The following is a 24861-nucleotide window of genomic DNA, read 5'->3' as shown; positions in this document are numbered from 1 at the left end:
TCCCTCTCCCCACCAAAGAAATGCCTCATCCTCTCCACCCCGCGTTGAGTAAATAACACAGTTGCCCTCGTCCAGACCACAGTAAAAAAGGGGAGAAAAATAAAATCAATAGCCCAGCCTACATATACCTCCCCCAAGGGACATAGGGAACCCCAAGTAATAATAGCAACAACAAAAAAACAGGGAAATAAATGTAGGCTGAAACATTATTAGGCCTAGGTTAGGCTATACATCCCATCCCTCTCAGTTAAAGGAAAATAAATATAAATTGGACGGCTATAATGACATTTAGGGGGTGGGTCTCTGGATATCGGCTATATGTCGTCTTACCTCCTTTAGTAATGGCATTAATCGCATTTAGTCATTGGTATGTTTCTCATTGGCCAGGATTGTCTTTCAAAAAACATTTTGCCTCTTCGGGAGTTTTGAAGTGTCGCAAGGCTCCTTGGTGAAGAATCCTGAGCTCGTTTGGATATTTGAATCCCCTGAAGATGCCTCGGTCAATGGAGTATTTCTTCACTTCGTCAAATTCTCGGCGCTTTCGGCGGATTCCAGCTGACAGGTCCTGGTGTAAAGCGAGTTTGGCGTTTCCCACTGTGATGGTGTTGTTTTTCGCCGCATGTAGGACTCGTTCCTTGTCGGTGAATCTCAGGAAACGTATGGTGATTGGGCGCGGTGGTCGTCTGGCTGCTGGTGGGGGCCTCAGTGCTCGGTGAGCTCTCTCGACGTCTATGGGCCTGTCGGTGGACATGTGGAGCCACTCGAAAAGTTTGTCTTGCAGGTAGCGGATCAGTGGCATGTTTCCCTCTTCTTTTTCGCCCAGATTGAATAGAAGAACACAATTATTCCTTCGCCCCCTGTTTTCCAGGTCCTCTGTTTTCTCTTCCAGATGCTCAATTTTCTTTTTAGCATATGCTATTGTTTCCATGGCATCTGTCAATAAGTTTTCCATGGATAGGATTCGCCCCTCTGCCTCGTCCAGGCGCCCCGCGTTTATGGTTATCTTGTTGTTGTCAGGCACAGCGTTTTCCAGGATTGTCACCTTGCCCCCTATCGCACTGAGCTGAGAGTTAATGGCATATAATTTAGTGTTTAGTTCTGTACGTTGGGATCTCAACTCAGAAAGGATGTCTTCGACAGAGTGCGAGGTTGGCATTCGTTGTGCCTCGTGGGGGAGCGGGTTCTCTTGCTCCTGGCTAATGGCGCTAGTTTTTTCTGAAGCTAGCTTCTCCTTGGAGGCTTTTTCCGTCGCTAATACTCGAGTCCGGGTAAAAAATATCACCTGTAGTGTCGCCTTTTGTAGCCGCCATGACTTTTTCTTACTAAAGCTAAATGAGTTTGAACTTGGAGTGGAGGTAAGATTAGGAATTGGAAACTACTTGTGCGGAGCTCTTAGTTCATGCGGCCATCTCGTCCAAGGGTCACGTGATCCCCCCTACAGCCTTATTCTAAAATGGATTAAATAAAATAAAACATCCTCATCATCAAACAAAGCGAAAACAGTTTTTAGAAATGTTTACAAAAGTATTCAGACTCTTTGCTATGAGACTCGAAATTGAGCTCAGATGCATCCTGTTTCTATTGATCATCCTTGAGATGTTTCTACAACTTCATTGGAGTCCACATGTGGTAAATTCAATTGATTGGACATGATTTGGAAAGGCACACACCTGTCTATATAAGATCCCACAGTTGACAGTGCATGTCAGAGCAAAAACCAAGCCATGGGTTGTCGAAGGAATTGTCCATAGAGCTCTGACACAGGATTGTGTCTAGGCACAGATCTGGGGAAGGGTAACCAAAACATTACTACAGCATTACAGTGGCTTCCATCATTCTTAAATGGAAGAAGTTTGGAACCACCAAGATTCTTCCTAGAGCTGGCCGCCCGGGCAAACTGAGGAATCATGGGAGAAGGGCCTTGGTCAGGGAGGTGACCAAGAACCCGAAGGTCACCTAAAGGACTCAGACCACGATGAAACCAAGATTGAGCACTTTGGCCTGAATGCCAAGCCTCACATATAGAGGAACCCTGGTACCATCCCTACGGTGAAGCCTGGTCGTGGTATCATCATGCTGTGGGGGTATTTTTTAGCAGCAGGGACTGGGAGACTAGTCAGGATTGAGGCAAAGTTGAATGGAGCAAAGTACTGAGAGATCCTTGATGAAAACCTACTCCAGAGCGCTCAGGTCCTCAGACTTCCTCAGATAATTTGCAAATAAATTCATTAAAAGTCCTACAATGTGATTTTCTGGATTTTTTTTCTCATTTTGTCTGTCATAGTTTAAGTGTACCTATGATGAAAATTACAGGCCTCTCTCATCTTTTTAAGTGGGAGAACTTGCACAATTGGTGGCTGACTAAATACTTTTTTGCCCCACTGTACATATGAGATGAGTAATGTATATGAGATGAGTAATGTAGGGTATGTAAACATTATATTAACTGGCATTGTTTAAAGTGGCTAGTGATACATTTTTACATCGATTTTTACATTATTAAAGTGGCTGGAGTTGAGTCAGTATGTTGGCAGCAACCACTCAATGTTAGTGGTGGCTGTTTAACAGTCTGGTGGCCTTGAGATAGATGTTTTTCATCTCTCGGTCCCTGCTTTGATGCACCTGTACTGACCTCGCCTTCTGGATGATAGCGGGGTGAACAGGCAGTATTTTTGCTATTCAAACGGTTATTACGATGACCGAGGTCATTTGGCTGGCCAATTACCGCCATCCAAAATTACATGACCGTCACAGCCTTACTCATAGCCTGCATATCCCGCCTCATTGTTTTCCTCACTCTGTAGTAAAACGTAGTGGAAAAAAAACAACAGCAAACCCCTATTGTTCGTCAACAGGTAATCCTCAGATCTTTTTTCTGAGTAGTTTGTCTATTAATAGACTGTGTTGAATGAGGGCAGCTTTTCCAGCCCTGCGTTCTACCAACACACTGAATCTGCAGTGAATGGCCCACCTGTACTGTTACTGTATCCCTGCATGCTCTGTTGCATTGGTGTCAGATTTACTAATTCCCGGAACCCCGTCCGACATGGCAGGAAAAGAGTAAGGTAGAGAGAGAATGAGAGAGGAAAGGATAGGGAAGGCCAATTCAGAGAACTGATATACGTTTCACCAAATTAGAATGACTCCCCTTGAACTAGTGTGCTAAAGAAATCAGTCTTGTTTAACCCATTACAATCTAAGCCCTGGCTAAGCCAGGGGTGGTGGTTCCACTAAGCTATATGGAATTGTTTTAAGGAGGTCATAACAAGAATAACTGCTATTTAATTTGGAATTTTAAGACCCCTTGAAGTATCAAACAACTTTTTTGAAATGTATTATTTGATGAAAATGTGTATTTGGCCTTACTGCTATTAGCTCATACAAATGCATTGAATAACATATTCACTACATGGAACAACAGATAGTCCCCCCAAAAAAATCTAAAGGAAGTGTCTAAACTATCTCCTTATATACAGTTGAAGTTGGAAGTTTACATACATCTCACTTTTTCACGATTCCTGACATTTAATCATAGTAAAAATGTCCTTTCTTAGGTCAGTTAGGATCACCACTTTATTTTAAGAATGTGAAATGTCAAAATAATAGTAGCGAGAATGATTTATTTCAGCTTTCATTTCCTTCATCACGTTCCCAGTGGGTCAGAAGTTTACATAAACCCAATTAGTATTTGGTAGCATTGCCTTTAAATTGTTTAACTTGGGTCAAATGTTTTGGATAGCCTTCCACAACCCTCCCACAATACGTTGGGTGAATTTTGGCCAATTCCTCCTGCCCACTAATTTTCTATAGAATTGAGGTCAGGGCTGTGTGATGGACACTCCAATACCTTGACTTTGTTGTCCTTAAGCCATTTTGCCACAATTTTGGAAGTATGCTTGGGGTCATTGTCCATTTGGAAGACCCATTTGTGACCAAGCTTTAACTTCCTGACTGATGTCTTGAGATGTTGCTTCAATATATCCACATAATTTTCCTTCCTCATGATGCCATTTTTTGTGTGAAGTGCACCAGTCCCTCCTGCAGCAAAGCACCTATAACATGATGCTGCCACCCCCGTGCTTCACGGTTGGGATGGTGTTCTTCGGCTTGCAAGCCTCCCCTTTTTCCTCCAAACATAACAATGGTCATTATGGCCAAACAGTTCTATTTTCGTTTCATCAGACCATAAGACATTTGTCCAAAAAGTACGATCTTTGTCCCCATGTGCAGTTGCAAACCGTAGTCTGGCTCTTTTATGGCGGTTTTAGAGCAGTGGCTTCTTCCTTGCTGAGCGGCCATTCAGGTTATGTTGATATAGGACTTGTTTTACTGTGGATATAGATACTTTTGTACCTGTTTCCTCCAGCATCTTCACAAGGTCCTTTGCTGTTGTTCTGGGATTGATTTGCACTTTTCGCACCAAAGTACATTCATCTCTAGGAGACAGAACGCATCTCCTTCCTGAGCGGTATGACGGCTGCGTGGTCCCATGGTGTTTATACTTGCGTACTATTGTTTGTACAGATGAACGTGGTACCTTTGGAAATTGCTCCCAAGGATGAACCAGACTTGTGGTCTACAAAAAAATGTCTGAGGTCTTGGCTGATTTCTTTTGATTTTCCATGATGTCAAGCAAAGAGGCACTGAGTTTGAAGGTAGGCCTTGAAATACATTCACAGGTACACCTCCAATTGACTCAAATGATGTCAATTAGCCCATCAGAAGCTTCGAAAGCCATGACATCATTTTTCTGAAATGTTCCAAACTGTTTAAAGGCCTCATCAACTTAGTGTATGTAAACTTCTGACTAACTGGAATTGTGATAAGAGTGAATTATAAGTGAAATAATCTGTCTGGAAACAATTGTGGGAAAAAATCCTTGTGTCCTGCACAAAGTAGATGTCCTAACCGACTTGCCAAAACTATAGTTGTTTACAAGAAATTTGTGGAGCGGTTGAAAAACGAGTTTTAAGGACTCCAACCTAAGTGTATGTAAACTTCCGACTTCAACTGTACTTCCATTCATTCTTTCAACTGGTACCGGGGACCTTCAGACGAGTCTTGTGAGACCTGTGGGCGCACTAGAGCAAAACAACTGACGTGTACGTGTTCGTGAGAATCTCGATTTTCGGGATGTCTCATAGTTTGACACCGCTCTGTCCTATTTCACCGCAAATGCGGAAGTGCGACATCAGCAGATACAGTGGATTGTGACGCATCCAATGCAGAAGATATCTCTATTTTGTTATTATGCTAATTCGATTTCCACTGACTTGTTTTACATTCTTATACTGGTCATAGAGCTTCAAGTTCATTTTCTGACATTTTCAAACCTCAAAATGTGGAGTCCATGCTGATTTTGGAGTGAACTATCCCTTTACGTGAGTTAAGGGAAAATACCTATTGCCAGCCACTCCACTTCCTCTCAAAAAGCAAAGTAACCATCCCAATGATATGAGGAAGACATCCTAATGATATGAGAAAATGTTGTGTTTTTCCAGTGAAATCTTTAACAGTCTGTCAACCTAACCACAAAACTTCCAGCCCTGCTGTTACCAGGCAACCAAAGTGAACACTAAACAACCACACTAAACACCATTAATCACTTATTAGTGTCAACGATAAGAAAACAATGATGAAACAATGTGAACAATTAGGTGACACCTTGACAACCCATGACGTTTCTCTTGGTTCTGAAGGACATGGGTAAAGGGTTCAGTCAACAGAGGGAAGACTCCTTGCTCTCATGTCAAAGTTCCTTCTGAAGCAGCAAGCATTCCAGGCCTCCCACATCAGTTTTCCTATTTAAACAGACTGTGGTAATCTACAGGTGTGTTAACATAATCCCAGGTGTAGCTACAGTATGAAGGCTGCTTTCACAGAACCAGAAGGGCCAGACAGATGAGACGCTGCAGCCTCCAGCAAGCATGCCATTGCCAACACCACCAGGCAGGTCTCCACTCAGCAGTTACCAACACACACATAAACACTCAAACACACAGAGACACACAGACTGAAACAGAGACAGATGCAAACACATAAGGAAAATCTTCCGATATCAACAATGGCATACTACTAGAATAAAGCAATGAACCGGGCATGTTTTCTAAGTAGTGTTGTAAGTTAAACCGAAACTTCTGTACTTTTTAGATACTGAAAAAAAAACGGTTCAGTGCTATAATTTAAAACAACTTTTGGTACTTCTATCATATAGTATGTGTCTCAGATCTTTACTGATTGAGAGGATGGAGTCTGTCTGCCAGAGCAGCTGATGTCCCCTTATAGCACGAGAGCACCGAGCATGTTCCACTTACTCATTGTTAGCTCTAGCCTAGAGGTATTCACAGGTTCAAAAAGTTGGACCCGTTCCGAAATTGACCTGGGTCTTTCCCACCCGGACCCAAAACGCATAAATACAATTTTAAAATCTAATCTCCGATGTGGAAGCGATTAAAATAATTGAGAAAATAAGTGATGCTAGTGAAAATATGGTAGTGGATAGATACGTCACAGCCTGTAGTAAATGTTTGCTGCCAGACAAAAGATACCCTGTGTGTTAAAAAGATGGATTTTGTTGCGTTCATTGTCACAGTTATAAACTGTACGGCACAAGTCTCAAAGAAGTTGAAAAAAACTGGACATTATTGTGGCTGCGGCAGAAAAGTTTGGCGCCGGAAGGCCCACACTCCAAGGTTCCTGATTTTTTTGGTTGTTTTCCTTTCCATTAACATATATACCATATACCGAGGTATTTGAAAACAGCCACAAAATGTTTTTTCAACGTCGTCAAAAATATCCCCCCCCCCCAAGTTTTTCCAATACATTTGAATATTGATTGCAAATGTTTTAGTTATTACCTGCAGTCAACTCGTGTAATACCTTAGCAGATTGTGTTTTTCATTTCACCTGTCACATCATTTACGCCAGTCACGTGTTTGTTCGTAAATAGCACAACCGGAGCTGGTGAGTCCATAGCGTTCTATAACTATCGGTCTCTATCGAGTCTCTGTTGCGTGGCGCACATGAGGTGATGAAGTTACACTTATATACAATTCACTACTAAATGTTTGCCATCAGTTATCTTATAATGGCTTTCCGCCAGAAGTCAAAGCTCCGGATGAGTTATTTTCCCCTGCGCTTTCTACTAACGTTTGTTTTCTCTGTTCGTTTCCCATGTACACATGCTGCTCTTCCTTCAGAAAAGCATGCATGACAACTTTCTTCATTTGCACAATTTCTCTCGTTCACTTTCACTTATAAATATCCACACTCACAGAAAATGACATTCGGTAGCTACTAGCTATGCTTCTAAAACTTTATGAGCTGGATTTTCCTGTTTTTGCAATTAATTTATGTTAATTTTTGCTCATTAGCATTTAGCTAACAGCGTCTATATGATTCACTATTAGTTTGTGCAAATTCTATAATGTCGGTAAAACTGTAAATCCCATATGGCAATATGAAAATATGGATACCGCCCAAGCCTAATACCCATAACATGATGCAGCCACCACTATGCTTGAAAATATGGAGAGTGGTACTCAGCAATATGTTGTATTGGATTTGCCCCAAACATAACACTTTGTATTCAGGACATCAAGTTAATTGCTTTAACACATTTTTTTGCAATATTACTTTAATGCCTTTTTGCAAACAGGTTGCATGTTTTGGAATATTTATATTCTGTACAGGCGTACTTCTTTTCACTCTGTCAATTAAGTTAGTATTGGGGAGTAACTACAATGTTGTTGATCCATCCTCAGTTTTCTCCTATCACAGCCATTAAACTCTGTTTTAAAGTCACCATTGGCCGTCATGGTGAAATCCCTGAGCGGTTTCCTTCCTCTCGGCAACTAAGTTAGGAAGGACGCCTGTATCTTTGTTGTAACTGGGTGTATTTATACACCCAAGGTTTAATTAATAACTTTACCATGCTCAAAGGGGTATTCAATGTCTGCTTTTTTTTATCCATCTACCATTAGGTGCCCTTCTTTGCGAGGCATTGGAAAACATCCCTGGTCTTTGTGATTGAATCTGTGTTTGAAATTCACTGCTTGACTAAGGGACCTTACAAATAATTGTGTGGGGTACAGAGATGAGGTAGTTATTCAAAAATCATGTTAAACACTATAATTGCACATAACTTATGTGACTTGTTAAGCACATTTTTACTCCTGAATTTATTAGGCTTGCCATAACAAAGGGATTAAATACTTATTGACCCAAGACTTTTCAGCTTTTATCAATTTGCAAAAATTTTGAAAAACATATTTCCACTTTGACATTATGGGGTATTGTGTATAACTTAATCCATTTTAAATTCAGGCTGTAACATACCAAAATGTGACTCGTTTCAGGACAAGGCGTATGTTGCACGTCACTACTTCACAGGAGAGGCATTTGAACGTAAACACAAATGCCTTCTGGAACATGTGAACTTTCATGTACCTTAATGACACACTTGTATGCCATCTGTAAATATGACAAAAATTGTTAAATTATTTGGTTAGCCATGGAAAAAGACGGACTTCCCGCTAGCCGTGATTGGCTGAGATAATGGATGGGCTGGACATGCAGTATGTTTCTGTATATAACATGAGCTGCTCAGTATGTGTAGGTAATACTTTCTACCGCATCTTTTTTGAAAGATATCATGAAGAACTCCAAAAGTGTTGTTAATGCTCTCCACTTTCTGGAGGACGATCGTGCCATGCTGACTCTCTCCAACTCCAAAAATGAATCAGACAATGGGGAAATTCCTGATTTAGGTCAAAACATGTTCATTGAACCATTGATTTTATTTCATATAGTGTGTGTTTACCAGAGACGGTAATGTGAAGAACAACATGACCTGCACCAAAGTCAGATTAGGATATAGGCCAAAGACTAGATAACATGTATTTTTGCTTCTACTTTTACCACTTTTAGTCTTGACATCTTTGGTTGTTTACTACACTACCTTACTCCATTTAGCGCATGGCCTCACATGTGAATAGTCAAAAAGATGGGTGGGGCTTAAGAGGGTGTTAACGATGCTGAATGGGTGTAGAAGAGCGCACCAGTAGGTGTACCAAAACATTCAAGGGCCATTTTCTCAAAAGTGGGGTTACAAGTTTAGCAACTTTCAAAGCAGAATTACTTTCCCGTTGTTCCTCAACTGCAGTGTATAATATACCATGTTCTAGCTCTGAGTCTCTACTTTTATCCAATGTCAAAAACACCATTGAAAACGTTGCTACATAGGACCGAATCGAGATGGTCGTTCACAGATGTGGAAAAAGAGGTGTGAATACTTTTTTTTTTTAACCTTTATTTAACCAGGCAAGTCAGTTAAGAACACATTCTTATTTTCAATGACGGCCTGGGAACAGTGGGTTAACTGCCTGTTCAGGGGTAGAACGACAGATTTGTACCTTGTCAGCTCTGGGGTTTGAACTCACGACCTTCCGGTTACTAGTCCAACGCTCTAACCACTAGGCTACCCTGCCGCCACTTTCTGAATGCACTGTAGTTAGATTGCTAAAAGCAAAGTCAAATTGATTGCATGATTGTATAATTGATTCATTAATGCATACATGGCTGTCTCTGAAAAATGGACATCAAACATTTAAAATGTCATGATATTGAACTCAAAAGATCTGTCTGGATCAAGTGCCATTTTGAAGTGATATCGTTATGATATCGGGTACCGTGATGGTAGCGAGTATCATGATACTAAACCTTGTTACCAGTAAATATTCTGGTACCGTGACAACACTAATTCTAAGTGGTATGCTAGTATGGACATTGGAACGTAATCATACCCTCTCTTTCTTCATACAAAGGTTGTTTATTCATAGTCATACACAATTTACATAATATGTATGTTGAGAAGATGAGGTGTAACATAATCACTACAAGAAGCTCATGTGAATAACATTAATTCAGTATGTAGCCTAGAAGACAACAGGCAAGACCAGGTCCTTACCGTCCCGGTGACCCTGACGTCATGGAGACGCCCCCACTCGTCCTCGTGGCTGTCAACCATCATTAGTCCGTCCTCCTCCATCCCCCACTCAGCCTGCAGATCCAGCTGCACCTCCTCCCCCAAGGAGTGCATCCCCACGGCCGGGTAGAGTGCCTCTGGAGACCCTGGGACCACGACCGTGCCCACCTGGACGCAAACACAATGTTACTATGTCCGATGGGTGACAGATAGATGGAGTCTGGACCAGTCCAGGACCATTGAGTACTAGACCCAGTCTAAGACCAAAGCCTTGATCCTGACTGCACACGTGGTCTCAAAAGTAAGACTACGAAATTAAGACTCAATCTCTGTGGCCCAATCTGCATTCATGGCATATGGAGGCGTTACATATCATAGAGAATATAAATACCAGACGAAAGTAGGTTAATCTTTTTCCAATTACAGCATTATCTTGATTGTATGTTGTAGGCCTACAGGTGTGTGGAAGAGAATAAGACTAAGAGCTTAGCTTACTTCTTTTCCGTTCTTGGTGAAGAGGACTGTTGTTCGTCCATCCTCCAACGACTCTAGGTAGATCCCACAGCCGATACGATCGCCACGGTTACATTTGGGCCCAAATTGCTGTCCAACAGTGTTCCCATTGTACAGCCTGTTGAATGGCAGAGAGGTGAGATGTGAGCGTGCTGGCTGAGCAACAGCTGGCAGACTACTAAAGGAAACACCAACATAAAGTGTCTAGGGGGTTGGCCCACCACGGGCCGTCAGAACAGCTTCAATGTGCCTTGGCATGAATTCTACAAGTATCTGATGCTCTACTGGAGGGACTTGACACCATTCTTCCACAAGAAATTCCATAATTTTGTGTTTTGTTAATGGTAGTGGAAAATGCTGTCTCAGGCGCCATTCCAGAATCTCCCATAAGTGTTCAATTGGGTTGAGATCTGGTGACTGAGACAGAAACACACACACACTTTAAACTTCCTATGCTCCTTTGAACCCATCTTTCAATGTCACTGAAATCTCTTCTTCTAGCCATGGTAGCCAAAATAATTGGCAACTGGCATTTTATACATGACCCTAAGCACGATGGGATGTTTTATTGCTTAATTAACTCAGGAACCATACCTGTGTGGATGCACCTGCTTTCAATATACTTTGTATCCATGATTTGTTTCCTTCCTTTATTTTGGCAGTTACCTGTAGGTCTCACATACTTCAACCTTCACAACAGTAGACAAAGTAGTAGAACTGAGACGATAAACCAAAAATGATCGACACCGACCATACCAATCACTTATCGCAGACATTTTGCTGATATTGTCATCACCATAAGTAGCCTACACTAGAGAAATGTGAAGTTTGAAATGAAATAAGTTAGCTAAATGTGTGATTGTTAATGGGACAATTGATAGTTATAACCATAATTAATAGTATTAGTAGTTTAAAGGATAAAAAAAAGTGGTGCACATTAATGTTACAAACGTATTGTTCTATTTATCGTTATCGCATCAATTCAAGCAATTTATCGCGATATGGATTTTTGTCTGTATTGCCGCCCAGCTCTACCAAGCAGTGTTTCTCAACTTAGGTTGAATGTTCGTAAAGTGGTGCTGTGGCCCGTTCAAAATAAATCTGTTGAGGAACATTAGGCCTATTTCTCTATTCCCTTCTAGAACATACCATTGAAATGATCTCTATGCATTCTAAAGCAAACTGATGCTAGAATGTTAAGGTAGGCCTTCATTCAAAACTTTACAAATAAGAGATTTTAGAGTATATACGGGATACACATGGTTTACACCGTCCAATGAATTCCTTACTTGTAGGTTCCTTCTCGACAATGCAATAACAATAAGAAACAAGGCAAAAGTAAACATTTTGTCCCGAATTAGTTATGCAGAACCCCCACTTGGGCCAATTGAGATATCGCATGTAGCTAACACATTTCAATTAATTACTATAGCTCCCGGCTTGGACCAATCAGTAAAAACTTGCAAGACGCATCATTCCCCCAAGGTTTCATCTAACTCGGCCCGTCAAACTCGACCCAGTGCTGTCTGAAATATTGAGTGTGACTAACGGACAAATGAACGGACAGACGAAGACAGATCCACAGTCCCTTCCCAGGTTTCATAATGGGGGACAATAATACAAGATAGGAATACAAACAAAGTAAATGGCTCAGTAGAATAGAATAAACATGTTAGTATAATACAGGACGGTACAATTTATAGCCCAATATTTACACGTGTTTTGGGGAAGGGGGTTTGGGGAAAGGTGTTTAAATTGTGCAGTATTTACCAATCATAATAAGAGTCTGGTAGCTGCAGTAGTGATGCGTGTGTAGCTTGAATGTGTGTGTGTGTGTGTGTGGGGGGGGGGGGGGGGGGGTGAGTGCATGTTTGCTAAGGTGCAGAGAAGCAGAGCAGGTGGTCAGTCCAGTTCAAGTGTTCAGCAGTCTGATGGCTTGTAGATAAAAACTGTCTCTGAGCCTGTTGATATCAGACCTCATGCTCTGATACCATCTGCCCAATGGTAAGGGAGAAAACAGCTCGTGGCGGGGGTGTGTGGGGTCCTTGATGATGCTGCGGGCCTTCCCCGGGCACCGTTTCGGGTAGATGTCCTGGATTATTTATTTATTTAACTAGGCAAGTCAGTTAAGAACAAATTCTTATTTAGAATGACGACCTACCCCAGCCAAATCCGGACGACGCAGGGCCAATTGTACGCAGCCCTATGGGACTCCCAATCACGGTCGGATGTGATGCAGCCTGGATTCAAACCAGGTACTGCAGTGACGCCTCTTGCACTGAGATGCAGTGTCTTAGACCACTGCGCCACTTGGGAGCCCGGGAGCATGGTGGGTGGGAGCAGGTCCCCAGTGATGTACTGTGCCGTATTCACCACCCGCAAGAGGGTCTTGCAGTCGTGGACAATGCAATTCCCATATCAGGCCGTGATGCAACCAGTCAGGACGCTCTCGATGCTGCAGAGTTAGTATTTGGAGAGGATCCAGGGTGACATTCCAAATTTCTTCAGCCGCCGTAGGAAGTAGAGACGCTGTTGTACCCTCTTGACAAGACTGGTGGTGTTGTTGTTGTGGACGCCGAGGAACTTAACTGTTAACTCTCTCGACTGCAGTCCCGTTGATGTGGATGGAGCATGTTCCTTCCTCTGCTTCCTGAAGTCAACAATCAGCTCCTTTGTTTTGATGCCATTGGGGGAGAGGTACCACAATGCCAGTTCACTTACCTCCTCCCTATAGGCTGACTCGTCATTGTTGGTTATCAGGCCTCCAACAGTTGTGTTGTCAGCAAACTTGATGATGGAGTTGGTGTCGTGCAAAGCCACGCAGTCGTGGGTGAACAGATATATTAGAATTAGAATTCCTAAAACCAGGTCTCAAGTATGGATTACACTTGAGGCCCATGTGATTTCCACAGAGTTGGGTATGGCTGCCTTTTCCTGTTACGCTCCTTGCCTATGGAATAGCCTGCAGACTAAACTTAAACATGAGACTCTTGTCCCCCTTGCTAATTTTTAATATTTATTGGAGCATTTATTTTTGTATTGCTTGTAACTGTTTCGGATAATGCAAGTTCTTGTGCTGTTAGTAGAATAACCTGTGTGTAAATGAAAACTGTTGCTGTATATTTTATTATCTGTGATCGTTTTGTTTGTCTTGTTTAGTTTTTTTAATCATTGTACCTAAACTGTATGTGTAAACATATATACGCAGGGCCCAGCTGTAAAAGAGACATTGGTCTCAGTCTGTGTTCCTTGTTGAAATAAAGGTATAATAATAATAATAATAGAAGAGGCCTGAGGACACACCCCTGGGGGGCCCCTCTGTTAAAAGTCAGTGTGGAGGAGGTGTTGTTGCCAATCCTCACAGCCTTTGGTCTGCCCGTGAGGAGGTCCAGGATCCAGTTGCAGAGGGTGGTATCCAGCACACACTCTGAGGATGCGGCCAGGGATGCCATCTGGGCCGGCAGCTTTGTGAATATTAACTCTTTTGGGAGTTTTCCTCACGTCAGCCTCAGAGCAAAAGCACTTGGTCATCCGGAGCAGCGAGTCTTCCGAATCGAGGGTAGAATATGTTAAGCTCGTCTGGTAGGGAGGCTTCGATGGGCACCACACAGCTGGATATGCCTTTGTAGTCTGTGATAGTCTCTTGTTCTTGCCACATGCATCGCGAGTCTGATTTGTCGAACATCAATTCAAGTTAAATTCAATTAACTTACTTGCCATCATCAGCGTGGTAGGCCACTGAGTGCGGGAGCCAGCCAGGCTGATGGTCCAGCTTGTAGTATTGAGGCACCAGGCCAACAGCAATCATCCCCCTCACCCCTGTGTCAACGATGGTCACCTGAAAACATCACAGACCACTTCACTTAAAAACCATAGCATGAGCAAGAGGTCCTAACATGCTCAAATGTTCATATTTCCCTTTGGGGGTGGCAGTCAGACAGCTGTTCACGAGCACCTGCAACTACACACTTTCCTACTGACAGCAATTAATTATGACATCATACCTGAGGGCCACTTAAGTAGAAGGAGTGCAATCAGAACACTGAAAGATCGAGAGCGCTGAAAAGGGGAAACCATTAAGTCCTTCCCCATGACCTCACTAGCACGGCCCATGGAATACACAGCAGTCTGTTTCTCTGTATCACATTCTTAATCCCTTTCAGAGCTCCTTAATCCTCAGTCAGACTGGTATGGGGCTGCGTCACAAATGGCACCTATGGGCCCTAGTCAAAAGTAGTGCACTCTAAAAGGAATAGGGTGCCATTTGGGACATAAAGACACTTGAACTGAGATGGACACAGGTCTGCTGATGATCGGTTGGGAAAGCAGCCCCTGCCCACTGCTAAATGGTCTAAGCCTGAAAAACCAAACATGTTCATATAAGAACCATGTAACTTGCAGTTACATGATTGATTAATAAAATCTGTGTTTTGGCAATGATCATCCTGAAAACCGGAATATTTCAGTGCATGTGTCAAAAAGTAAGATAAGACAATAAGAAAAAGAATTACATGGCTTCAGTCTTCTGTTTCCATAAACAAGGTTTTGTTTAATTCACTCTAAGGTGTGTCCGTTAATGAAAAGCGGGATATGATTTCCCTTCCATGAAAGTTAAAGCTGGCGCGGGCGTTCAGTCAGACACTCATTATGTCTGCCCAGTCAATCCTCCAACGCCATAGTGTGCATCCCAAATGGCACGCTATTCCCCTATATAGTGGACTACTATGGGCACTGGTCAAAAGTAGTGCATTATAAAGGGAATAGTGTGCCATTTGGGACTCACATATGGACACCAGCAGGACTCCTTCAGGAATCACTCTACTTACCCACTCACTGTCCTGGCATAGCATACAGTAGGCTCAGGAAGCCAACACTAAACACCAGAACCAGACCTCTCCCTATCCCAGAATGTACAGCCAAGTCCTCCTTTCCTGAGCTTTACCAAAACCCAGGATGCTTTTTTACGAGTCTGCTGTCTTTATGATTTAGTCTGGAGGGACTCCTATTAAAAAAAGGTACTGGTGAATAACTGGGGAGTTATGTTACACACTGCATACTTTTACACTGGAAAAACGACCATGTTTGATCCAATTGTCAGATCATTTGTTTAAAAAAAAAAGAAGGGTCCAAAAATAACAGTTTGGGTTGGTCTGAAAACTATTTTTACTTAAATGTGTCAGCTAAATTTAGCAGCTGTGCAGTTCTCTGAGGGCAGACAGCAGTTAATCTACAGGGTGTGACTGGCGATGGGCTCAGAATTACGATGCTCTTGACTTGAACTGTCAAAAGACTCGCCTATACGACAGTAGGCAACAGTGTGGGAACAACAGGGTACAACAGTGTGGGAACACTATAGAGGCAAGAGACATCTTGACTTGACAACTTGTGTGATATGTCTGTCAAATTTGATTAATAGCTTGGTAATGTTAAATAAATGGACGAAAATTAACTACAAGACCACCAATGCCTGAGTCAGGGATACCTAACTAAATCTGTATTGGAGCTTACCTCAAAGTAGCAGTTTCCTTTGGATAACGGCCTTGGAGCCACGTAGCAGCCAACCTCATCCGAGTTCCCTTGGTAACTGTAAAAGAATTTCAGAAATTACTTTATATTAATCGTATCGTATTTGCAAAAGTATTTGAAAGTATGCAACGAACATACAAGCGTATGCTACACAGCATACAGTAGTTCTTTAACTTGTGGATGGTACTGGTCATCCAAGACAGTGAGAGGCTAGGAGGACAGTGGGAAAGACAGTATGAGTCTAAAAGTAAACAATCTAGGGGTCGTATCCACAAAGCAAGTAGAAAATGAGTCATAAGTGCTGAGAATATACATTTTGCTCCTACTCTTATGGGTAAAAATGGAAAATTATGCATGAAGCCTATTTAGTCCCTCCTAGTCAACATATATTTAGGAGACCTCATGAGCTGTCCTAATCAGTTAAGAATTACCAGCAGGTGTCTTGATAATAGAAACATGCAGTGAGTCAGTGGTTCCTGCACCACATTAAATTGCAGTTGTTAAAGTTGCACTTTGCAAAAATCGCTCTGCCATTTCCTGTTTGCTAATACTAGTTTGCCTAATTTCAGTTTGGGACAAAATAACCTAGTATACCATTATACCATCTAAACAGCTCTGAAATATATTTTCCATAACCAAAAATATTGTTGTTTCAGCTGTTTGAAGCTGGTGTACAAAACCGAAAGTAAAAAGACTCAAAAACAAAAGAATGGGAAGCATAGAAATAGCTTGCATAGAACAGGTCTATTCTGCACGCACATCAATTTGGCAATTGAAAGCATCTAGGGTTTTAGCCAGCTGATCCGATACCTTATGCTTGGCTACAGTTAACCCAAAAAATGTATTAAGAAACTGCGGAGCCGGCGCAAGATATGGCTTGGAAAACGTACCTCAATCCAGGAATGAGAAATGTGTCGGGATGAGAAATGTGTAGTGCAGCTGTAAGCAAGTGTAAGGTGTTGGATCAGCTGGCTTATGTTAACTTTGATTGTTTTCAATGAAAATTATAGACTTTTCAAAAGTATACAATGTTGTATGCAACATTATCGTCGAGTGACTTGATACCTACTTTGCAAAAGCTATTGAGAGATGTTATATATATATATATATTAAGCAATAATGAATAGTAGGCCTAGGCAAAGTGATCGTGTCAGGCGAAAATGATAACAAACGTTTTACCATTTCAACATTGATGTACAGTCCCATTCACAGCTGGCGATGCCTCATCGCAAATGGTTATTCCCCATCATTTGCAACAATGTCAATAAGTGTTATCACTATCTTTCCTTTGCGGTACCTCAAACTGCCGTGATTGTGATTACCAGCTGAGATAAACTTTTATGAGTTGATTTTACTCCTGGTTAAGAGTATGTCTGAGCGGTGTCTTAACATCAACCTACTCTGAGCTGGGAGCTTTTTAAGTCTTAAAATAGGTTTTAACGGGATTCCTAGGACATTTTATGAGATGCTTTGAGGATACAGCCTAGGACCCAGTACAAACGAACACACCTGAGTCAGCTCATCAAGGACTTGAATCCGGTGTTACTACTTGGCTGCAACAAAAGACTTCACTCACAGTGGGCTTGTTTGGCTTCGACTGCCTTGCAGTCATCAACTGCCTGATCTACAATTCACCTTGAATAATAACTACCTATTATTATTTGCAGATCAGTCAGTCACAATTTACCCACATTGCATCAAAGATTTGATGTTCTCGAAGAAGGCCACCATGCCTGTGGGTCCCCAGAACCAAGGATAGAGATATTATGACGCATCTGACTGTGCTTTCTCTTTACATTCCTTGGTTCTGTGGACAGGGCCACAGGGTGGCTGTGTTTGAGAATATTAGGGCTGTGATTCATTGTGGGTAAATTGTGTCTGACTGACTGATCTGGGCCCGGTTTCCAAAAAGCATCTTCAGGATAAGTTCATTGTTAGAACCTTCGTAGGAGCATTGATAAATCTCTGAGCTTATTCCCAAAACCATCGTTATTAACGCTGCACTTGAAATAACTCTTAATCTAAAGCCTGCCTCAGACCACTCGTAGAACAGCTAAGTGCGTCGTTAAATGCTTTTTTTGCCTTTATACACAGACGATCTCCGCTAAACATAGAATCACATGGTGTATCAATCTCTCTTTGACCGCTGCTAACTTCAGAACAAAGTTGACAATAAATAAACAGCTGCCAATGTCTTTGCAAATGATACAAACAAGGGACGTATAAAAAGATGCTTCAAATGAAAACCAAGATGACTGCATTAAAATAAACAGTAGGCTATAGGCCTATTTCAATCATATTGAAATACGTTTCATGTTCAATCAATCGAGTTATATTTACTACTTGTAGGATACTGTCTGTAATTCCTCTCTCTCTCTCTCTCTCTCATATATATATATATATATGCTGTACTACCAACTGAATTTCGCTCTGGTAAAAGTAGCCTCTCATGTGCATTTTACCAGTAAGCCTATAGTCTCATGAGTCTTCTCATGTACCCCCAGGGGCCCTAGTACCTCTGGCTGGGATTCACTGGCCTAACATGTGTGCAATGATGTGCCAAATCGGTGATTTCGTGAATTTGCATTGGTTAAGCATTAGAATAAGCCGCCTCAATATGCAGCTGTAAGTTGTAATAGGAGTTGATCCGTTTTCAGTATTGTGAATGTTAAGATTTTAATGGATAAAGCTGATCCGAGCTCCTTTCTTTCGATTCTATCAGTATCAACACATGCTCCAACAACGCACTTAGCGACCGTTCTCTCTGCGTGGTGTTTTTGGAAATGCATTTTACATCTTCTGCCATTGTTGGGAAGCCAGGCTCTGACTGTTCCGTCTCTTTACATTCCCTGCCTAGAACCAGGATTAGAGGAACACTGTTTTGGCTAGTGTCATTATATATTATTATGTATGAATGTTGCTGTTTATATGTTTATACACTATGTATATTGATCTTATCTGACTTACCACAACTGATATTCCTTCTGGAAAATAAATAAATCAAATCAATCTCTCATTCATCATCCTACACTTGACAGTTTTCATCCCCACCTTAGCACGTCTCCGTCTCTCAGCATCCTCTTGAACCGCTCACGGTACCGCACAGCCCCTACCTCGCGAATCTCCCGGATCCTCCGTCTCCAGTTCAGAAAACGGTAATGGAGGTTGATGTCGTCCATCGCTTACCTGAGGACAGAAACAGGAACGTTGAGGTGTTGATCCTCTACCCTACTCTCATATAAGTTTTTGAAGTGGCAGCTGCATATGAATAGCAGGCTGAATAGTTATGGACTAGGATGTCGGTTTTGCATTTGTTTGGTTCAGTTGGGTCGAAATCAAACTAAAAAATATATAAATGCCCAAAGTAGCTTGTACGAGGGTGTCAAATAATAACATGTAATGTACGGCGTATTACCTAATTAATACACAATATACCTAGTTAGTTAGCAATTTAAGAACAAATCAAATGTTAATAGTCTAGAGCGAACTAGCCAGCTATCTAGCTCCAGCTGCCAACACCTGCAGGGAAATAAATACTGTTAGCTACTGTAGCCCTAGATTAACGTTAGCTAGCTATCCACATCAAGCACTTCTCAACCACACATACAGTGAGGAAGAGTTCTGTCCGTACGCAGGACATCCTCTCACACGTCCGGTAACTTTTTGTTTATTTATAAAACACACACGGACTAAAGTTGCACACCTTATTGTTAAGCTACTGTCTTTCATCTGTGGCCAAATTCCTTGTTGTTTACAAATTTCCCGTATGTGCTCTCCAGCTCCATCAAAACAAATTCCGCTGAGTGCAAATGGCGCGTTCTAATGACATCATGATACCAATAACATTTGTTTCCGGCAATCTATAAAGTACTCTACTGTAGCTGTTTATTTTAGGCTGTAGGCTATTTTTCAAAGAGCATTATTATCTAAATTGAGTTGGCTACACTTGACAGGATATAAATTAAACGTGTATGTGAGTGAGCAAGATAGAATTTGAGATGACAGTAAAATAATAAAGGAGCCTAATTATGGGGCGGAGCCGTGTCTTTTTTTTAGAAGGATGAATCCTGAGTTTTGGGGTGGGTTACTAATTGTTAGGTGTGGAAAGGGAGGGCTTCCATAGCTAAAGAAATACATAAAAATACATCTTGATTGTGAAACATTTGAACCGAACAGCGTTCTGATCGTGAACTGGGAATACAGGACTGACAGCAAATGTTTCTTGCTTTTACATATTCGTTGCCAGATTGGCTTCAGCATTAAACAGCAGTGTTTTTCCCCTTAATTTTTTAAAAATAAGTCATTTTTAAAGAGGTGGTCCTCCTACAACATTCTTCACTTGTCCATTATCATGACACACACACACACACACACACACACACACACACACACAGGAATGCATTTCCTGTCATGGAAGAATTAATCATGTTTGGCTTAGTCAGCCAAAGTCCCCTATGTTAAGTGGCACTCCGGCACCCTCTCCGTCAATGTCTCTCTGATCAAAGTCTGAACGTGCACTTTTACGTCATCAAGCTACTCTTTTGTGTTCATTATTTGTTATTTTAAGCTAAGCCATGGCAACTGCAAATGCAAACATTCCATGTAATGGGGTCATTAAACTTTGGATGTGAGTGACTAATCCCTTGATTAGAATTCCTTTGGTGTTTGACTGTACATTCCAAAGTTCCAAAGACGGTAGCCCACGTTTTAAACAGCTCAGGTGTGCAGTCGTAAAGTACAGTTAAAGGAATAGGATTTAGACCCGTGCCTGATGCAACGGTTTAACAAGATTGCTGTTGGAACCTGTCCAAATTCTTTATCAGGCTTCTTCATCAATAACCATCAAAGCACAGGTGAAGTATGTACAAGGGTTATTCTCAGTTTGTATACACAGAAGAGGACACTTAATCAAACATATATGTTTTCTATAAACACATGTTCTCATCACCAGCCTGTCATTTTAAATGTGTCAGTAATGCTTACTTGTAAAACACATAAATCAAATATATTCCTGGTGGAAAAACAATAATGCCGAATTTGAAACAGCAATAATGACACATTCATGATGGGGTTACGGCTAACCCTATTTCACCAGCAGGCACTGGTAAAGGAAAGGTGTGTGTGTCAGAGACAAGGGGAAGTGGGGGTGTGCTCAGCAATCTGGAAATGAGAGGGGAGACTAATATTCCTCTCTCCCTCTTTCCTTCCCCCTCCCTCTCCCTCCACCTTTTGGCTCTTTAAAAGCCGCTGTCCGTGGTGTCTGTCTGCTTCATTATCGCTCTGTTGTAGCTGGAGGGGATTCCTATCCACTCTGCCTCGCTTCTCCCAACCAACAACTGGAACAGAGCTGAATAAGAACAAACCTCAGACAACAGCCTACCCTGACATAGAATATCTGGCATTGAAACAAATAGGAACCTACTGGACTATTACTTAACTTTTGTTGGTGGACCACGTGTATTTTGAGGGAAACATGCTTCTGTACCCTGACCTTCTGGCCCTGCTCTTCCTCCAGCTTGCCCTCTCCAGCCCGTGGACGCTAGCCTCCCGGCTGCCCCCTCCCAGAGGAAGGAGTCCCTCCAGTAAGGGCTTACAGGGGGCTAGGGCCCCCAACCAGAGGCAACAGTCTGGGGAGCTCAGCACCACTGTCCTGTTCCTGGGGGAGCCCTGTGGGGTCTACACCCTGAGCTGTGCCCGAGGACTCCGCTGCGCCCCACCACTGGGAGACCCCAGCCCCCTCCAGGCCCTTCTGCAGGGCAGGGGAGTCTGTGGCAACGCCAGTGAACCCAGCCCTTCTGAGAGTCCCCAGCCAAAAGGTAAGACACCTACTACAGCACAGAGGGAGAAGCCACTCAGTTACATCTGGTGGGGTGGAGGAGGAGGTACTGTAAACTATAACTAAAATCAATGCTAAATTGAGCTTTTGCAGATAGTTCACTTGACCTAATTATGGGCTGTATAACAAGGGCCCAGAGTTGATCCTTGTCAGGATATGGACATGAATCCAGCGCTGTATATCTTAGATAAATAAATACACGTTGCTCTGATGACTTTGTTGTGATTAGAAAGGTCCCGATTGTGAGATTGTATTGGCCTGTGGAAGTGGAAAATGTGTAGCTTCATCAGAAGTAAGAAATACAGCTAGGTCGTAATGGAGCACACAATTGGCACTGACAGTAGTTTACATTGGAGACAGAGCCAAGATCAGTATGCAGTGCTCCAAACTCAGCCACAAGACTTAGGATTTCTTTCAAATAAATCTATGCTCAGACTCCACCAGGAATTAAATTGTTTTGTGGGTGGGAAATGTTCTTCTCTTAAATAATCCCAATTATGTCATGTTGACCTCAAATCACCAGCAGCTGGAAATTTTACTCAACAACCTGTTAATGCCAATCTGTGAACATGATATGTGACTCTACCTACTGGTTTGTCTCTGCCACTGCATTCATCAGATATTTCAGTAATCAGTTACTGTGGTAATGTAATCCATTACTATGCTAAAGCTGTTGTCATGTATTTTTTCCAGCCACACACCCGACACTGACTGAAGTCCTGGAGAAGGTAAAATCCTTTACTTAAGACATTTCATAATGAGGACTAATGTTGTGCTTCCAAATGTGTGGAGGACTGTGTTGAGCGATATAATTGAAAGACAATAAAACATGCACCTGAAATAGTGGCGGGGGTTTTAATAATGAAAACCCGCTCTCTCTCTCCGTCTTTCTCTCTCCTTCTCTCTCTAGGCTCCGTGTCGTAGGCTGCTGAACACTGTACTTAAAGGTCTTGAGCCCGTGGTCTTCCAGTCAGACCGTGGCGATATCTATATGCCCAACTGTGACAAGCGTGGTTTCTTCAGAAAGAAACAGGTATGTTTAGAAGCAGACTGGTTTATGCATGTATAGCATAGTTGGTTCGCCAAACTATGCTTGCATGATGAGTAACCTTGCCTAAGTAGGAGTTCAGTGGACCAACTCAATCTTGAGTTGCAGGCTGGACTCGATAGTCAATGCCTGGTCAGAAATGTTTGTGTGTATGTGTTTGAGTGTCGTTGTTGTGTCCTATACAAAACTGCACATCTCTAATAGGCTTTATCTCTGTGTGGCAGTGTCGGTCGTCTCGGGGCATGCACCGCGGTCACTGCTGGTGTGTGAATGAGAGTGGCATGCCAACATCATCACACACAAGTCCAGAGGGCACCCTGATCTGTGACAATGTATGAGAGGGCACTGCCCAGTCCAACACACCCTGAAGTCTGGAATATTGACCAATGGGTGAGGATCGAGAGGAAAAGCAAGATGAGGAGAAAAGAGGGGGATAGAAGAAGAACAGAAGAGCTGCCCAAAGTGCTGGACACTAAATGGCCAATACATGCAAAATTCACCCAACTGCATCCCAAATGGCACCCTTTGTAGGGAATAGGGTGCCATTTCAGATGCATTCCCTACTACACTACTACCTACAAGCACATTTTTCCAATTGTATTTCTTGGGCAGGTCATTCGCTTTATCCATCCCTGTTAGTTTGGTCTCACAGCGCCCTCTAGTGATGAGTTCTGATACAGTTCAAACCGGAGAGATTATTTACTAAGTAGGCTTCACCTGAGTTTAGACTGGATGGGTATGGAATTATTGCACTTTTTAGTTTCAATATCTGTACTCTGTGTTATAAATATGCAGAGTTGTGAGTTCATTTTATAACCTAACTCAAAGTGGGTAGACCTGTAGTAGACTACATCCCCAATCCCATTCACCCGCTGCGTCCCATGACAGTCTAGGCCAGGGTACTCAACTCTTACCCTACGAGGTCGACAGCCTGCTGGTTTTCTGTTCTACCTGATAATTAATTGCACACACCTGGTGTCCCAGGTCTAAATCAATCCTTGATTATAGGGGAACAATTAAAAAATGCAGTGGAACTTGCTTCGAAGTCCAGAGTTGTGTTTGAGGGGTCTAGGCCTAGTGATGACGATTGTCTCTGATGATGTTACCACTGTCGCTCTTATAGTTCTGAAACTATGCACTTAAATCTGACATTCTGATATTCAAACTCCAGGACCAAGAACTACTGGAGCACCTCCAATCTTTTTACTGACATTATAGCTGAGCAGACATGTTTTTAGAGTATAAGATATAGTCTTTTTATATACATATATAAATTAAAACCTGATATATTATTTAATTCTCAGTATGTATTTTTTATAACAAATTGTACATTTTATTTAAGTGCTTTTTTGTCTTCTATTGGGCATGACAAAACATTGTATTTTGTACTGTACCTGCTGAACATATTTTATTGATGTAATTATTTATGTTGACAATCTTTTATACTTAAGTAAATGTGACATTTTATCAATAAAAGCCTCTGAGTGGAAACACACTGGAAGCACATTTCTGTTGATGGGTATCTTTCCCAGATGTCTGGTGAAGATACTTACCTGCTGTATAATATATGTTTTAGAGGTTTCATGTGAGCCTCATAACAGCCTGGAATAACAGCATGTGGTCTACAGTTGAACAAAAACCTGTTTGTGATTGAAAATAACCTTGCTATGGCTGTAATGGCTGGCCAGTGTGCCCTTAATCCAGAAATCGTTCTCATATGACCAGGAAGATTTAGAACAGGACTGGCTCTCAGTTACCATGACAATATCTAAAGCCAAAGAGCTTTGGAGTTAGTTTGCTCTTAAAAGTTTAAAGTGTGTTTTTTTTTTTTTATGTTCTTCACCTTCCAAAATCACAATCTGAGTCTTATAAAAAGATACACAATACACATTTTTCAAACAGCAGGAGACAGGAATGTTAAGTGAATTAGTTGGCATTTGTGACTTTACATAC

General features: G+C 41.9%; 2 protein-coding genes across 2 annotated transcripts in view; one reads left to right on the top strand and one right to left on the bottom strand.

Annotated features, from left to right (window-relative positions):
• Positions 1-19863, bottom strand: part of LOC115143088 (SPRY domain-containing protein 3-like) — a 51404-nt gene extending 31541 nt beyond the window's left edge. The window contains exons 1-6 of the mRNA XM_029683114.2: positions 19728-19863; positions 19076-19210; positions 16007-16082; positions 14212-14336; positions 10481-10616; positions 9968-10153 (exon numbers count right to left, since the gene is read on the bottom strand). Of these exons, the coding sequence (XP_029538974.1) occupies positions 9968-10153; positions 10481-10616; positions 14212-14336; positions 16007-16082; positions 19076-19203 (651 nt within the window). The 5' untranslated portion in view covers positions 19204-19210; positions 19728-19863. The remainder of the gene's footprint in view (positions 1-9967; positions 10154-10480; positions 10617-14211; positions 14337-16006; positions 16083-19075; positions 19211-19727) is intronic.
• Positions 19864-21273: 1410 nt separating this feature from the next.
• LOC115143690 (insulin-like growth factor-binding protein 3) lies at positions 21274-24430 on the top strand. Its single transcript, XM_029684163.2, has 4 exons — positions 21274-21840; positions 22554-22588; positions 22771-22893; positions 23133-24430. Exons 1-4 carry the CDS (start codon positions 21498-21500, stop codon positions 23244-23246), a joined length of 615 nt encoding a protein of 204 aa, XP_029540023.1. The 5' UTR covers positions 21274-21497; the 3' UTR covers positions 23247-24430.
• Positions 24431-24861: the final 431 nt, after the last annotated feature.

The sequence above is a fragment of the Oncorhynchus nerka genome, linkage group LG15 (genome assembly GCF_034236695.1).
Source record: "Oncorhynchus nerka isolate Pitt River linkage group LG15, Oner_Uvic_2.0, whole genome shotgun sequence".
Lineage (NCBI taxonomy): Eukaryota > Metazoa > Chordata > Actinopteri > Salmoniformes > Salmonidae > Oncorhynchus > Oncorhynchus nerka.
The sequence above is the reverse complement of the archived record's forward strand: the minus strand, read 5'-3'. Positions and strand labels throughout refer to the sequence as shown.